The 18,165-nt window shown below is 39.2% G+C and overlaps 1 protein-coding gene across 3 annotated transcripts in view; it reads left to right on the top strand.

Annotated features, from left to right (window-relative positions):
- Nucleotides 1-18,165, top strand: part of LOC131696742 (GTPase IMAP family member 8-like) — a 206,888-nt gene that overhangs the window by 84,200 nt on the left and 104,523 nt on the right. For all 3 annotated transcript variants that reach the window (XM_059016290.1, XM_059016289.1, XM_059016288.1), the window contains exons 2-4: nucleotides 13,191-13,241; nucleotides 13,779-13,829; nucleotides 15,658-16,356. In XM_059016290.1, the coding sequence (XP_058872273.1) occupies nucleotides 13,191-13,241; nucleotides 13,779-13,829; nucleotides 15,658-16,356 (801 nt within the window). The remainder of the gene's footprint in view (nucleotides 1-13,190; nucleotides 13,242-13,778; nucleotides 13,830-15,657; nucleotides 16,357-18,165) is intronic.

Genomic DNA, 18,165 nt, shown 5'->3' with positions numbered 1-18,165 from the left:
GACAGCGGGGCTGCAAATATGCCCTTAGGTAACCAAATGAGTTGCTTCAATTTAACCAAAACAATGTCCAAATAATACACAGCGCTCTGCCTCCTTTCCAGTCCAAGCTTCACTGCAATACAGAGCTGAGAAATAACATTAAAACTGAGCAATTTATTCAACAAATCCACATTTCCAAATAAAAACTACTGGGAAATGCTCACAGAGCAAAATTAAGGGCGTATAGGCTACTGACAGTGCGAGTCATAAACACAGCCAGTGTTTCTCACTATATATTTCAAATAAATTAATATTTTTACAGTGCCTGTGTCACGGGTGATAATCGGTTGGGGTTGTGAACATTATGTTGCATATTTATTATATTAGTATTTGTTTGTATTTATTTTGCACTTGTTTGGTATTGCAACGAACAAAAAGCTGCGGATGATCTCGTGGTTAGTACTTCAGGACTATACCAAACTAGTACGCTAGTTAGCACTAATTGCAACGAACGAAGAACTTCCAGATAGTCCCCAGGTACGGATTAAAAATGTCCCAATAGCAATGATGACTGCTGCCCCCTAGTGGTTGCTGATATACGGTACTATCAAACTCTTTAGACTGCATAGAAGTTACCAAACTCACTCAAATTAAAACGAGAAACATCATTAAATTCACGTTTTCTGAAACCATTAATAAAACCGATATCAAATATAGAATACAGAATATTTTTAGCAGAGCTTTCAATTTTTATTAAGTCATGAAATAAACAGAACTATTCGTTTTTATTAGTCACTGCTTTGAAATCATGGAGGTGGATATTGTCTTTATCCTACTGGATTGGATATTAAGACGTCTCCTTTATAAGTGTGCCTCCCTTGTGGTTTGCACCCAATCATTGGTAGGTTTGTTACACTGATATTAGGATCCAAATGATCTATGCATGTCATTTTCATGACAAAGGTAACAACAGATTAACACATTACTACATTTATAGGATGTAAGGAAAACAAAGTGTGTTCAGTGTGTAATGCAAAGGAACAATGATTCTTTAAATTACGTTTATTAAAATTGAGTTTTACTTTGGGTTGATATTTGAGTTCCAGATTTTTTTATATTATTTGAAGTTTGATATTTTTTTTAACTCGACAATTTATAGTTCTCAAGTGTTACTCTGTCTCGAATAAATGTAAGTTGCATACATTGTGACTTAATTTAAAAGGATTCTCAGAAAACCATGTTCATGTATTTAATATGGGCTAATTTTTCGAAGCTTTACATAAATCGTCCCTAGCATATTATTTTCAGAATGGAGGAACACATCCCATAAATATGGGGCGCCAAGTGTAAAAAAATAAAATTAAAACAAAATTTCAAGTCAATATGACAATTAAATCTGGAAACCACAGTCTTTAGATTTATTTATTTTATTATTTATTTTTTTTACACTTGGCGAGACAACATTTAGCCTAGCTGACAGGTTTATTCTGGGAACTAACAAATACATCCGTGAATACAATACATGGAACTTGAATCTTTATTTTACACTTGGCATCAACATTTAGCTAACAGATACATCTAAAATATACGCTCTTTCAGCATTTTAAAGCAAGTTAAATCAGATCTAAACAGCTCGGATTTAGGTACGTGTAGTCTTACGTTGTTTCTTATTTGTTTCAGATAGAAATTGCGTCATGACGATTTGCAGTAAAATATTGACCCAAGGTTTCTTGTTATCAATACGTTCTACTTCATAATGATATGCGATCCTCTTTCGTTTGGTTTTAACATATTATAAAATTATACTGTTTATAACTTCAGGTAATCATATTTAACACCTGACCAAATACTAAATGTAAGTAACTATGATTAAAGACGTTTGCTCGGCGAATCAAAAGACACTTCTGCTTCCTCGTGCGTTCATTGCGTGTGCATGAAGGGCAGGGGACTGGCTTGTGGGCGGCACTGGTCTGTTTTGTTTAAAAGGCACGGAGGAAGAACTGGAGAGCTACATTGCAACGCAGCATTACTGAAGACAGCAAGCATGGACACGACTACAGGCGAGTACATTTTAACATCGCGAATAAACCCAAACTGTATATTGCGGAAACCATAGCTGGGACATATGGTGGTAGATATTGGGTTTGTTGTTACAGTAATCATGCCTTTAAAAGGAAAATACAAGAAATTGCGTCTTTTCATCAAAGTGCTAGGGTTCAAAGAAGTTGTAATTCTAAAAACCGACAGTCACCTGTTTTATGTATAGGCAACATTAAAGTTGTTCCTATCGATTTAAAATACGCTATGTGGCTAGTTTCTACATGCGTACGATGTCTTATTGGGCAAGTACGACGTTGGGAGCAGAATATACGATAGAAGTAGCGTTTCTAACGTATTACCTGTCGTATTCCACTTACACCAATTTATCTGTCATTTACCTCATTGAACTTTGAGAAACATGGCTGCTCTAATTTGTGCTCTATATTTAAGACATATAAGCTGACCATTACAGCGACCAGAGGGCATCGGAAGATGTGTGCGCAGTATCTTTGACGTGGTTTGTGATCAGGATATTACAGTGAACCGCTTGAAGAGAGAGGATATGTGACAGACGTCTCCAATATTGCAATGACTAAACTGGAGCTCGGTTCAATATTGAGAACTTGTAACTACAAATACGATAGGTCTTTCGATCAGTTATCCCCTGTTTCTATAGTCCAGTCAATACGACAGGTCGGCTTACAAATCGTACCCCATCAAATGCAAATACATGAACCACGCAACACAAGGAATGCATTTGAATGGTCTTGGAAATTAAATTAGTGATTTAGCAGACGCCGATTAACAAATCATTTCTTACACGAGATACAAATAGGTTTAAGTGACCTAACGCCACATTTTAATGTATGCTCTTTGTATAATTGTATATATTCCTATGTAATATACACGTTTGGAACTGCATCATAAACACAGCAGTGTGTTCCTAATAGTTATTTAAGTCGAATTTAATATTGAACTACATAATCATATGTTGGAACACATGCGACACATTTATATATATATATATATATATATATATATATATATATATATATATATATATATATATATATATATATATATATATATATCTTTATAAACGAGCCTAATTAAGGCAATTGTGTATTGTGTTAGACAAACCAGAAAGGAAAATCAGTAATAACATCTGCAGAAACCGCAACAAAAATAAAAATAAACATTATACTAACAGAGCTCGCTTACAGATACTGCTACAAGATGTACACCTTAAAGTGTGTGTGTGTATATATATATATATATATATATATATATATATATATATATATATATATATATATATATATATATATATATAATATACACAGCCGTATAATGTTTTCCTCAAAGAAGAATAAAAGGACTGAATATTGCACAAAAAACAAATGCTGCTAGCGGACTAACATGGGATGAAACAGCCAGCGGCCCCCTCACCCGCACCCTCGGCAGAAGAGAGGGTCACTGTAATGTCTTAATCAATTTCAGTTTTCAAAGTTTTTTATTTATAGCGCCTTTCATACACCTCAAAGCGCTTTACAGGTCTGAGAAATAAATATGCATATGTACTGTGCCTTTTTATCAATGCCTCGTTCCGAGTATTGGAGCCCATGTTTGAGACGTTCGGTGTAGACTCAGAGGGAGGTCGTATGTGTTACTGCTCCTCTCCTCATTTAATTTAGACAATTTTGTGCAGCTGCTGAAAACTGCCACAAGCTGTGCTTTTGTCTACACCTAGCGGAGAGCCACATTTTCCAACACTTGCCAAGTTTGTCATTAATAGATTGACTTTGCCTAATAGAGGGATTCTCAAACTCGGTCCTAGGACCCCCTGTGTCTTCTGGTTTTCATTCCAACCGAGCTCATTTTAAACGTTGAAAGATGGGGGATGCCAGATAATAGGCTATAGCTGTATACCATAATAATAATAATAATAATAATAATAATAATAATAATAATAATACGACGACTAGCAAACTCTTCGTTTCAAAGACTTCCAATAAATAATGACAAACGCACACCAAATGTACACTGTGGAAAAAGAGGAGTGTTGGGTAGTACGTTTTTTTAAAAATGTTTTTAGCCTGCTGGGGAAAATTAAAACGTTATCCATTTTATTATATTTTAAAAAGAGAATAAAAACAGCACGCAAAGATTACGTGTATTCAAATCTCCGTGCCTCCTGCCTCCTAGCTGCGCGTGCACGTGATGTGAAACAAAACAAGGAGGCGTTCCGCAGAGAGCCGAAGGGGGGCGAGGGGTGCAGAAATCCCAGGGGAGGCAGGATATTTCAGCACCGGTGTAGTGTTAGAAAGTGGTACACATACCAAAATACGACCCATGTAATGTCAACAAGTGGTATTTTGTCAGATTTTGGTACATGTGCAATCAATTGCGATCTGATGGGTGTTTCGCTAATTTGTGAAGAGGGTACATTTTTAGCTTTCTAATGAGTGCTTTGCATAAGTGGTACGTAAGTGTAACCCTTTCTGGACCAAGCATTTTTCAGTGGGATGCTCCCCCAGGACCTGGCATTTTTTGGCTGTATAAATTAGTTTTTTACAGTAGCGTCTTGGAAATGGTGACCTTTTTTTGAGAACACCTCTGGGGAACATTAAAGTACTTCAGAAACCATAGAAACTTTTCTTTCTTAACTATTTTTTTTAATGTAAAGTATTTATGTATTCTGCTTAGATACACAGATCAAAACATGTTATTCTATGACCCAAAGGACACTACAATACTTGCTGAAAGCTTAGTTGAGAAATACTTGTTTGGGCAAATTACAAGACATTGTTTCACCCGAGTGATTGCAATGACGTAATACGTTTATTCTCAGTGTCTTTAATATTATTATTTATATCTTAGCAGACGCCCTTATCCAGGGCGACTTACAATTGTTTCAAGATATCACATTATTTTTTTTTTACATACAATTACATTATTTTTTACACAGTTACCTATTTATACAGTTGGCTTTTTACTGGAGTAATCCAGGTAAAGTACCTTGCTTAAGGGCACAACAGCAGAGTCCCCCACCTGGGATTGAACCCACAACCCTCCGGTCAAGAGTCCAGGTATAATGAGGATAAACACTGCTGTTTAGGAATGGAGCACTTTTTTACAATACACACATTCCATTTACATACAAACGTTTCACACGTCTGTGGTTTTACAGACGAGGCTGAAGTTGGCTTCTTATTCACCAGCTTCTTATTCGCCAGCTTCTTATTCGCCAGCTTCTGATTCGCTCAGCTTTTAGTGCATAAATGTATTTGTCTATGTTGAAGAAGTAGCCTTGAATTTAACTGGTTAAATCACTTTGGTCCACCGATTTCTCTGCCAGTACCTGACAACAGCCTCCCCCTCTGCAAGCCCCACTTGTATTTAGCCCTGCCCAACGTGTTTTACTGGGGAAGAACAGCGGGTAAATATGCCACATATGCCAATCGCTCAGCATCTTATTCACTCTTTATGTATCTATGTTGAATAAGTAGCCTTGCATTTAACGTGTTAAATCACGTTGGGCCGCTGATTTCTCTGCAGGTACCTGTCGAGGGGCACCCCCTCTGTAAGCTACACCTGTATTTAGCCAGGCCCAATGTGGTTTACTAGGGCAAAACAGAGGGCAAACATGACGCATATGCAAATTGCACAGCTTCTTCGCTGGAAAAAAGCCTTGCATTAAAGGGTTAAATCACTTTGTGCCGCCGATTTCTGTACTTATTCAACGTAGATACATAAAGAGCGAATCAGAAGCTGAGCGATTGGCATATGTGGCATATTTTCCCACCGTTCTTCCTCAGTAAACCACGTTGGGCAGGGCTAAATACAGGTGTAGCTTGCAGAGGGGTTGCCCCTTGTCAGGTACTGGCAGAGAAATCAGCGGCCCAAAGTGATTTAACCCTTTAAAAGCAAGGTTACTTCTTCAACGTAGACAAATACATTTATGCACTTAAAAGCCTGCGAATAAGAAGCTGGCGAATAAGCGAACTTCAGGCTTGTGTTTTACAGTGTATGAAAAGAAGACAGACGTAGCCATAATACAGTCAAATTTAATGTCACATCTGTTAATGTCACACTCTGCTTATTCTCATCAAATTGAAATGTCCCGGCCCGAATATAATGCATGCTGTGACTTTGATGTTTTGTTTTTAAAATGTATTAATGATCAATGCATTGCTGAGTCTGTTGCGCTCATGTATCAAGTGGTGTCTGGAATGATCCAAATACAATTAAAACAGCGGGTGGAGGCGTGAAATAAATAAATAAATATAACTTCTCTTATACAATTATTTCAATAGCGATTAATACCCTTTGCGGTCCATTTCAATAAAGTAAAAGTAAATCAGCTCATTTTTGCTGTTTAATCTACTATTTTTTAATAATACAATTCACGGGGCGTGAGCTGGGGTGAAGGATGAGGCAGAAGAGGCAGAAAGGAGCAGTTAGTAGGACAGAAAGTGGTCACTGACTGAGGGCGACGATGCCGACACATCCCAGGGGCAGAGGACCCAGCAACAAATAACTAGTTTTCTGCTCACGAGCCAGATAACTCTGTGTGAGCGTGCTTGCACAACACGTAAGACGGATAAAAAGCCGCATCCGATTTTCTTCTTGTTTTTCCTGTTCTTCAGATTATTTTGTACAGGTTGATTCGTTCAAGTAGCACGATGTTATGTGGTTTAAAACATCATATATAATTTACTGTGTGTAAGAAAAACACACAGTTTCGGTTTTGTCACTTGCACTAAACTCTGTTAAACATTTTTTTTTCAGTCAGCATAACGCTATGCAACACAGTTTGTTTAATTACTGTATGAACATAGCATACAAGTTTTAAATGTTTACAAAACTCGACAATGTTGCTGAATTTGTCATTCAAACTTGTTTAGTTTTAATCAGTTTTGTCTGCTTGTTACTTTTTTCAGCCAACACATTTAAATGACCCTTGTTTAAAACAGTCTTTTAAAATATAACAAACGTTACAATGTAAATGTTGACTCAGTAGCTACCATTAAATGTTTCAACCTCGGTGACTTTCTGTGATGCGCTATTAATTTTAGGCAACTTGCAATAGAAACTTTTTTTTTTTTTTTTTAATAAAATGTCACTTTCGTGACAATCGGTGAATTTTTTGTCATTCATCAATTTCTTGAAAAAGTACCATGAATTTTCCATGGCCCTATGTGTAACTAAATCTCAGCAGTTTCTGACAAGTTTTTCTAACTTGAATGAGGAACTACCGTTCCTCTCAATATATATGTTTACATGAAACTTGTACTTTTTATATAGGTATATAAATGTCAATTGCTGTGGATAAACGCATCAGCCAAATCAATAAATATGACATGTAGTTTTCTAGCTTGCTGTTTATTAATTTATTTATACATTTATAATATAAACATGTATTCATTTCTTTATTTCTAAATGTATTTATTCCTCTATGCATTTGTTTAAATCATTTATTTATTTCTACCAAATAAACTATTCCTTTATTTAATTAAAAGGAGGAACTACAATTTATCAGAGATTTAGACAAGGAAGCCACATGCCACTCTTGTCTACAATTCCATTCTATGGTATCTACCAAACAAACAGGAAACTAGAAATTTTCAAACAGGAAATAGAACATTTATAGTATCGAGCAGCACCTTCAGATTTTCAGTGAAAGCTGGTCAGGCTTGGATGTAAGCTTAAAAAATGAACGCATTTCAACAACTGCGCAGGGGCGCAGCGGGCTAAAGTCGTGTGCTCTTTAAGAGTGTCATGATGCAAGTTCAAACCACGGTGTTTATTTTTTTCCTGCGATATGTGCTGTTTTAAAACATAAATCCATTGTTTAATATAAATGGTGTGGATCTCAAACTGCTTGCATTCCCTGGTTTGTTTTGACGTTGACCAACATGTGGAATCACAGGATTGGTAGATGTCCAGTTATTTAGCTTTTCTGTTTGAAAAGGCGCTACACACCCTTAAAAAGTAAACGGAAGAGGAAGGAGAATAACAATTTGACCTTAGTTTGACGACTTATATCTCATTGTGTATAAGAGGTATGTACGTTTTTTTCACATTTGATGTAAGAAAGTTTCAGACTTGATACTGATACAGATGGTAATTCTAAGTGATTTTATTTTTGCCGCTGCAACATGGTGAAAACAGCAAAACTCTTTGAGCTGTATAGAGACTCAGTAGTTTTTCTAACTTGTACGAGGAACTACCGTTCCTCTCAATATGAAATAGTTATTATTCATACCTGATGACTTCAGTTAATGAAATGTTTACCTCCATGATTTACAAAAATGTTGGAAAAAGTTAATTGATTTAAATTATCTGCGAGTTTAAAATATGGTTACATTTTCTTTGCACACAGTACAGTAGCTGCGTTTTATTTCTAAATTGTTAATGATATATAAACTGGAAGCAGACACTCAATTTCTCTAAATTCATGACAAACAATACAAAATGAGAAGTCCACTGCAAAAGGTGCAGAAGTAAGAAAAAAAAATGTACAAGACCTAATGTATTTGTGTGACAGGGTGGCTGGGCGGTGACGTCAGGTCAGAAGCAGGAAGGAAACTGACACCAGTACTGTAGTTTCAAAACAAACGCCGCATGTGCCGTTTTATTTAAATACAAAAATAAAATAAAGGTTTAAACAAAAACACTGTGCTCACAGAGCGAAATAAAAAGGTTAAACAAATATAATCTCTAACACCAACAAATAAAATAATCCAGGTCAGGCTGGGCAAATCGCTTTCACTGTTCCTAGATTTTGCTACATAAAATTTAGTTTCCCTCTCGCTCTCTCCGCTCTCGCTCCTAAAATATGATAGTAAAGACAAAACACTGAAAACAGCATAACGTACCAGATTTGAATGGTCACTTCTGTGATTTCAAAGCGGAAGTTGTTTAAGAATGCGCGAGAAAGCGCAGTGCGCTGAGTCTCCCGATACGCATGCCAGCGTCAGTGCCTCCTGGCGCTGGCGTATAACACCTGTAACATGTTAAACCAGCGCTCAGTGTGTAACACCTGTAACATGTTAAACCAGTGCTCAGTGTGTAACACCTGTAACATGTTAAACCAGCGCTCAGTGTATAACACCTGTAACATGTTAAACCAGCACTCAGTGTATAACACCTGTAACATGTTAAACCAGCGCTCAGTGTATAACACCTGTAACATGTTAAACCAGCACTCAGTGTATAACACCTGTAACATGTTAAACCAGCGCTCAGTGTGTAACACCTGTAACATGTTAAACCAGTGCTCAGTGTATAACACCTGTAACATGTTAAACCAGCGCTCAGTGTGTAACACCTGTAACATGTTAAACCAGTGCTCAGTGTATAACACCTGTAACATGTTAAACCAGCGCTCAGTGTGTAACACCTGTAACATGTTAAACCAGCGCTCAGTGTGTAACACCTGTAACATGTTAAACCAGCGCTCAGTGTGTAACACCTGTAACATGTTAAACCAGCACTCAGTGTGTAACACCTGTAACATGTTAAACCAGCGCTCAGTGCCGCACCGCCGCGGACCAGCAGCCAATTGTAAGCTAGCAAGCCAATATAGAAAGTGTCACATGACAATTGTTCGTGTGGTGTTTTAGCTTGCTGAAATCATCTTTATAAACTTTATTTTTATTTTTGATGGCGCACATTGTAAGTGATATTCTGGAAGACGAGACTCCCCTTTCAAAGCGTGTATAAACAATCAATCAGCAGCGACAGTGCCTCCCGGCAGCTTTTGTCGAAATTCTCTTTTTATATTTATTTTCTGTTAACATTAGTTTATAGATAATCTTGTTTGCTTTTAAACCAATTAAATTGTTAAAAAATAAAATAAAAAAACGACTATTCTATAGTCCATTCATTTTAATTCCGTACATGGTCTTGTTGTACTAGTGCTCAAATATACACTCCCTTTTTTCTTTCTATATTTACCCCAAACCTCGCTTAATATAATCTTAGGAAATGACATGTTAGCACTGTGCTTGCATCCAGAGCGCGTCTGCCGATGAAAATACAAATACGGCGAAAAACAAAACGGTATTCGGTTCAACAGAGACAGTCATTAACTTAAAAACAAATAAGCGAAATGCTCCGTGTCTGTCTGTGTAGTTTGAAATTTGAATGCGTCGCCCCTGCTTGTTCTGCGACGCTCAGCCAATAGGCAGGGACGGGACATTGAAAAGAATTGTGGGAAATGTCGTTTTAAGACCTTGAAATATACCATTGCTTCTATGCCTGATCCCGCATTTCCCACAATTTATTCTGGTAAGCTGTGTACTCTCTAACTCCCCCACACCCCTCCGTCCCTCCTAGTTACTGGGAAAGGTTCCTGTGCCCTTTCATCCAAAGACAGGCATTCTTTATAACTGTAACAAGTTAATAATACTGACATCAGCATAAGACACGTACGTACCTCTCGACTACCGTGTGGTTTGGGGTTTGAGTCCAGCCCAAACAAAGTGGAATGCAAACTGTGCAGGTGGCTCTTGACAAATGGAGGCACGACCAATCTCCAAGCTAAGGGGGGCTGTTTAAATAAAAGCCTTTGTGTCTGTCCCTGTCCAAGGGACAGACACAAAGATAAGAGATACTTGCAGTACAGGGCTGTCAGTCATATCTCTTATGCTGGATCCTGGTGAATGGCCCCGCCCACTCGGGTTACACTGCGTTCTGTAAATGGGGTGTAGGAAGAAATCTCAGACTCGGAAGCTGCTGCAATTTATTTTCCTTCCCTGCAAATAAGCAATTCAGAAGGTTATTTAACAGGGTTCTCACCTGCTTTTATAAGACAGACAAGTGCTACATTTAGCTCTTGTTAGCAGGCATGCGGGTCTGCTTATCGGTCCCTGTGCACTCTGGGAGGACCTTGATTTTGCTTTTGCTTTCTGAGGGGTGTTCTCTTAGCTTTTTAATATAGAGAGGCTGCATAATCGTTTGATATAGTTTAAGACGTGTTTCACTGTTTTAGTGCTCCATCCAGGCAGTTTTGTCTGCCCAGCTTTCACCCACATCCCAGATAAGGTAAATGCTGTTACAACTATTCCACAATGAGATTACAAAAATATATCATGAGTTTAAATTTGAGTTTACAGAAAACTTGTCTTATTCAAAAATATGCTAAATCCACTGTTGGAGGACCTGCCTAGGAGCCGGTCACTTGAATGGAGAAATGGCAGCCCAAACAATTCCTGTAGAGACTGAGCGCTCCAGGCACAGCTACACCATCAGTGCCACCAGCATCTGGTGAACCAGTATCTGAAACTGAGAGCTTATTGAAACGGCAGCTTCCTCTGTAGCTGCAGACATCTGAGATGGAATGTGTTAAGACACAAGTATTTATTTTCTGATACACATTTAATAATATCTGTGTATTTAAGATGGTATCTTGTTTTTTTCAGTTTTTGCACCACTCTGAACAACTAGAACAAAAGTTAATTTAAACAAAGCATAGTGAGCGCTAAGTTCCCTCTTAATAGGAGTAAATAGTATTTAAATTGGATGTTAGATTGTTTGCGAATTAGTTAAGTGAAGTCAAACACATGCAACGAATTATTCCCCAACATTGTTATTTGCAGAAAACATATATTTTGAATTTTGCACTTGTAGGTGCACTTGCATAATTATTCACAACCCCTCCTTAAGAATTGCTGAATTCCGCCATCAAAAATTCGCAACTGCCCTTGCGAAACTCGCAACTCTTCTGAATATCTGGTCCAATGTTGTTCTTGTGTTTTTTTTTATTTATATATATTTTTTTAAGAGCTAACAGAAATTGAGCAAACAGAATTGTAAACTTGGTGTTTTTCCGCAAGGAGAATCCACCCCTAACCAACACATCATCAGCCAGTGCATAAAGGCTCTGTGTGTTATTCTCGCGTGTCGCTTCTTTTGTTTTGGCTGCTTAGTCAAGCACTGGGAAGCGAAATGGGAGTCGACCGCTTAGAGCCTGGAGGAAGGACTACCCTCAGGCACAGATCCCTGAGGTTTCACCCCCCCAAAAAAAAATATGTGAATCAGGGTTTTTTCCCTAGCTGAGTGATGAGTTGGGTTAGTTATAGAGGCTGCATAATCTTTTGGTATAGTTCTGTGGGGTGAGTGGTTGGGCTGGAGAGGCTGGGTTCTTTCCCCCCAGCGCAGTCATGCTCTGGGGGACAGGCCATGTCTCGGCTTTCATTTTTATAATTTTTTTAAAAATATTTGTGGGGTAGGAGGCAGGCGCCACTGTGATGTGCGTTAATCATTTATTATTATTTTCCATTCATGGTTTGTCGGCCTCGTCTTATTGGGGGGGGGGGGGGGGCCCATAGCCACTTCCTCTCTGCGGCACTGGGATGCATGGAACTGTTCATGCTTTTCCAATCGGTCTCGCACAGCCATCGAGCACCCATGGACGAGGCCTCATTGCCAAATTTATCTTTCACAGGCCCTGAGCGCCCATCACAGCCATCGGGCCCGAAGCGCCCATCACAGTTCATTAAATCTTCTGTAATTGCAATCATTCATTCATTGCGGATTCTCCGAGCTGAAAAGAATCGGCTGCAGCAGAGATGAAGAGACAGTGCGAAACAAAATCAGAAAAAAGAAATTGTGAATTAATGAAAGTTCAGGAGGGAGTCCATGCAAAGCCTCAATTCTGCTAAGCTGTGTAATCTCTGGGCTCTATTTAGCAAATATGTGCACAGCCGCTATTGCTTGGGCAAAAATGACAGCATTAGCGATCCGCTGCAATAGCGCACAAAAACATGATTTAGAAGTCGGGTCCCATGACAGTTTGTTTGCCCACACGTGCGCCTGATTCTGATGCTCTAACTGTTTGCAGATGTTTTTTGTGATTGCCTTAGGGGTTTGCAAACGTTGCTAAATAGGTTCCATCTATCTCCCTCTCTCCTAGTTTCTGGGAAAAAGGTTCCTGTGTTCTCTTTCATCCAAAGGCAGGCCGTTATATCTGTAATATTTAATTATACTAACATCAGGATAAGACACGTGTCACCACTTAGAGACAGACTACGCCACCTGGTGGAGAAACTGCAGACACCAGGCCCCGTTAAAGTTTGGAGGGAAAGATACTTCCCACAGGTACTGTACAGAGTGTCTTACAGTTATTAACATTTACCATTAACTTCTACTGTTTCTCTTTTCAGGTTCTTTATCTAGTTCCACACCTCATGCATCGAACATGAGAGACAACACAGGTAAGTAATTTTAAATAATTTAGCTACAACAACCCTATCTCCATAAAACTTCTCTAAGACCTCCAATACTTGAGCACTCGTGGCCCCAGCTGTAGGTGCTAAAAGTAATACCTCCCTCCTTGCAGCCCCTTCTAAAGCACGAATGATAAAATCTACCTTCTGTCCTTCATCTAACATTTGCAATCTCAATATGGTCCGTAGCTGTGCCTGCCAGTCTCCAAATTTTACTTCACTACCTATCCCCTTTAACTTTGGGATCCATGGAGCTCCCATAAACATGGCCATCACTATGGTTACCGCTTCTGGAGGTGCTACCGCCTGTTGACCCTGCCCTGGTGTGGATTTAACACCTAGATCCTGCCGACTACGTCAAAAAGAGCAATGTCACCACTTAGACAGTCTACGCCACCTGGTGGAGAAACTACGGGCACCAGGTCTCGTTAAAGTTTGGAGGGAAAGATACTTCCCACAGGTACTGTACAGAGTATCTTACAGTTCTTAACATTTATCATTAACCTCTACTGTTTCTCTTTACAGGTTCTTTATCTAGATCCACACCTCAGGCATCAAACATGAGCGTGAACACAGGTAAGTTATTTAAATAAATGATTTTTTAAAATTTAAATAGAGGGGATCAGATTAAAACTAGTATGAAAATTGCATATCAAAAGCACACACAAATAAACAAATCAGATAAAAATAACTGTTTAAAAAAAATTGTCCAAAATAATAAAAAAAACATATTCCAATCACTGCTTGTGTGCACCAAGTCCTTCAGAATTTGTTGAAATATTTTTTTTAAAAAATCAGATCTTATGCGTTGCTGTCCTCAAAAGAAAAGGAATATCCATAAATACTGCAAGCAGCCCACATTGCACTGTAGGCTGCTTCAGGAATGGTCTCTAAACAGGAGAGCAGCGCTGGTTCTCTGTGATCTGTCTATCAGCTTCCCCAGAGTGTCTGCCTTGATCTCAGTCCACAAGAATTTATAAAAATATTAAAAACAGTCCAAAAACATTTAAACGGCAAAAGATGCAAAAATGTAGAAGAAAAGAAGGGAAGTAATGCAATCTGGCGAGAGACCAGCATTTCAAATCTGAGCGCTCACTCTTCCTATTACTGAGCAGGTTTTCTGATTCAGATTTTCTTCAGCTTTAAACACGTCATCCACATTAAAAAGTTTCCCCTCTCAGTTTTTACCCCGTTCCTTTACTTTACTTTATTTGTTTCTTACTGCATTATGTTCTCCATCCTTCCTATTTTCTTAAACTACCTTTATATAACCAAACCTATTCCTCATTTTTCATTCAGTCCCGGTGTGTAGTTAACAAAGCAGACAACGTCAGTGAATTTTACACGGGGATCCTTACTAAAGACAAGATCAACCAATTAGTGCTAAGGGACAAATATATGAATAAATAAATAAAAAATTGGTCCAAAGTGGTAGATTGGTAGCAGGTGTATATCAGGTGCAGTGCGGATGCAGTAATTCCAGTAACAAACAGACAACAAAGTACGGGTGAAATGAGGGTTTTAATGATTAGAAATACAAGTGTCTGATGACCAACCAGAAAACAATAATGAGCTGGCAGTACACAGCAATGTGGCAATACACACCAAAAGGGTTGCAGTCCCGCAAACAATAAACATGGTAGAAAACACACACAATTAGACACACACACGATCACAGGTTCAAAGTGAGTGCTCTCAGTGCTTGTGGTGAAATACAATATATTACGTGCTATTGGTGAAAACAAGTGCTGTGGTGATCCGGTTTTGTGCTGGCCCCTGGAATCAGCTCAGGATCTGTGTTTAGCCGTCTAGTGCTATTTAACGAAACAAACAGACAGTTACTAAACAGAAAACACCAACAAAACACTCACAAACTCTTTATTTTATTTTGGGGATATCTCCCAGTACTTCCAGTCTCCTCGTATCTCTGAAACCAAAGCAAAGGAAAAGATTTACAATTCTCCGGCCCCTTTTATGCGATCATGGATGAGCCCTTGGTAAATGATTGCAGCTGATTCTATTGCCTGCAGCTGCTACCTCGTTTACCTTCCAGGTCAAGAAGTTCCTGCATCGGAGTCTTGCCATTTTCCAGGCTGACTGACCTCCCGACCCAGCGAATGAACTGTCAAGCCAACCTGTCCAAAGCCTTTCCCTTTCGCTACTTAGTGCCCTCACAGGTTGAGAGGGAGATTTACAACCAGAACTCATTATATTTCTGTCACAGCCAGATATTCAGAAGAGATGCAAGTTTTGCAAGAGCACTTGCAGGGATTTTTTTTCTAATTGTTGCCAGGACAAATTGTCACTGGAATGAATTGTTGTACACCCATTATTTGGGCATCTAAATATGTCAATCACACAAGTTATATATTTAATCAGAAACCTCTTTTCTTTTTTTATTTAGACGTGCATGGAAAGACAGGCAGTTCCCCTGAGTTGAGGATGGTGCTGGTTGGGAAGATTGGAGTTGGGAAAAGTGCCTCAGGAAACACCATCCTGGGCAAAAAGGAGTTTAAATCACAAGCCAGTAACTCCTCGGTTACAAAAGTATGTGAGAAGAGAGAAGGAGAGGTTTCTGGGAGACGTGTTGTTGTGGTCGACACTCCAGCCTTTGGCACAGACCTCTCTCTGGATGAAGTCATTGAAGAAGAATGCATTGCTCTGTCTGCCCCGGGACCCCATGCTATTCTCCTGGTGATTGAGGTGGGCCGATTCACAGGTGAAGACAAGGGAACAGTTGAGACAATCCTGAGGAGATATGGAGATGGAGCTGGGAGATACACGATGGTCCTTTTCACCAACCGGGACAAACTAGGAGAGAAGAAAATTAAGGAGTTCATTCAGGGAGCCAGCAAAGAGCTCCGGGAGCTTGTTGAGAAGTGTGGGTGCCGTTATCATGCCTTCAACAACAAGAACATGAGCGATCACACCCAGGTCACTGAGCTACTGGAAAAGATAGACAGGATGGTGGAAGAGAATGAAGGAAGCTACTACACCAGTGAGATGATCATACAGGTGAAAAAAATGAGGATGAAGAGCAAAGAGCCCATTTCTGAAGAAATGGACGTTGAAGAGCAAGCCAATGATAAGCCGAGTAAGTCTGGTAAGCTGTGTACTCTCTATCCCACCCCCTCGCACCCTCCTACTTACTGGGAAAGGGTTCATGTGCTCTCTTTCATCCAAAGGCATGTTATTTGTTAATACTGACATCTGCAAAAAAAAAAAAAAACTGTCAGGACATCTCTGTTAAACCAGTGGGGGAAATAACAAAAGCACAACGTTACACTAGGCGACTGCAAAAATGAAATGCGAGTTAAAAGTAGGAACGGGGTGAACAATTCACGTCATTTGTCAGCTCTGTTTGAAATAAAATTAAGGGGACCAGAATTAGGCGCAGGCAAGATAGGAAGGTAAAAACAAAGATTATTTTACTTTTTGCATTTACGTTTTCCAAAATACTTGTTTTATTTCTTTTTAGCAATATGCACCCCTATTAATATAAATAATACTGACATCAGCATAAGACACGTACGCACCTCTCGACTACCATGTGGTTTCAGTTTGAGTCCAGCCCAAGCAAAGTGGAATGCAAACTGTGCAGGTGGCTCTTGACAAATGGAGGCACGACCAATCTCCAAGCTAAGGAGGGCTGTTTAAATAAAAGCCTTTGTGTCTGTCCCTGTCCAAGGCTAAAGATAGGAGCTACTTGCAGTACAGGGCTGTCAGTCATATCTCTCTTATGCTGGATCCTGGTGAATGGCCCCGCCCACTCGGGTTACACTGCGTTCTGTACATGGTGTGTAGGAAGAAATCTCGGGACTCAGAAGTTGCTGCAATTTATTTTCCTTCCCTGCAAATAAGCAATTCAGAAGGTTATTTAAGAGGGTTCTCACCTGCTTTTATTACAGGACAGACGAGCGCTACATTTAGCTCTTGTTAGCAGGCACGCGGGTCTGCGTATCGGTGCCTGTGCACGCTGGGAGGACCTTGCTTTTGCTTGCTTCCCGAGGGGTGTTCTCTTGGCTTTTTAATATATAAAGGCTGCATAATCTTGTGGTACAGTTAATCATTTATTATTATTTTCCATGCATGGTTTGGCAGCCTCGTCTTATTGGGGGAAGGTGGCCCATAGCCACTTCCTATCTGCGGCACTGGGATGCATGGAACTGTTCATGCTTTTCCAGTCGGCCTTGCACAGGTAGCCTGCTATACAAATGTATTGTGGTTTGTTCTTTTTTCTGCTATGTACTTTTGTATAAAAAGTGCTATATAAATGCAATAAATAAATAAATAAACTCATTGTGCTTCCTGTGAAAAAACGTTACGGGTTTAGATACTAAGGTAGGGCTGTCGTGTTTCGAGATGCCGGTGTAGCCTGCAGGACTGCATACTGTAGTTTGCCAGTACTTCGCCGCACATTTGAGGCCTCGGTGCACGACTGGACCCACTCCATATAAAGTCCATTTTTAAATATGCTTTGCATATTTTTGGCTTCTGCGTTTTGCTGGAACCTCCGCTGCTGCCCTCACTTCGGTTTGTGTTGTACGTTTTTCTCCCTTTGTCACAAAACGATCCATTTCTCTTTAAATCTGTTTCTCACTGTAAGCGCGCTGCTGATACTGTTTTTAAGTTTACTGGGGTGGGGAGGGGGGAACCACGCATCGTATGTGATGTATCACAGTTGCTAAGGAACATTAGCATGTTAAACAAAAGCTTTCTGCGTTATTTTATTTTAGTTATTTTTAAATACAATAGATTTAAAATATATGATTTTGTATTTTTTTTTTTTTTTTTTTTTTAAATCATCCAACCTCTCAAAAAAAAACCACACAGCTTGCACCTCCCTTGCCACGCCACATATCTTTAGAACCGCTGGTAATGTAATGTTTAATTATACTGACATCAGGATAAG

This window comes from Acipenser ruthenus, chromosome 52 (genome assembly GCF_902713425.1).
Source record: "Acipenser ruthenus chromosome 52, fAciRut3.2 maternal haplotype, whole genome shotgun sequence".
In the NCBI taxonomy this organism is placed as follows: Eukaryota; Metazoa; Chordata; class Actinopteri; order Acipenseriformes; family Acipenseridae; genus Acipenser; species Acipenser ruthenus.
The sequence above is the reverse complement of the archived record's forward strand: the minus strand, read 5'-3'. Positions and strand labels throughout refer to the sequence as shown.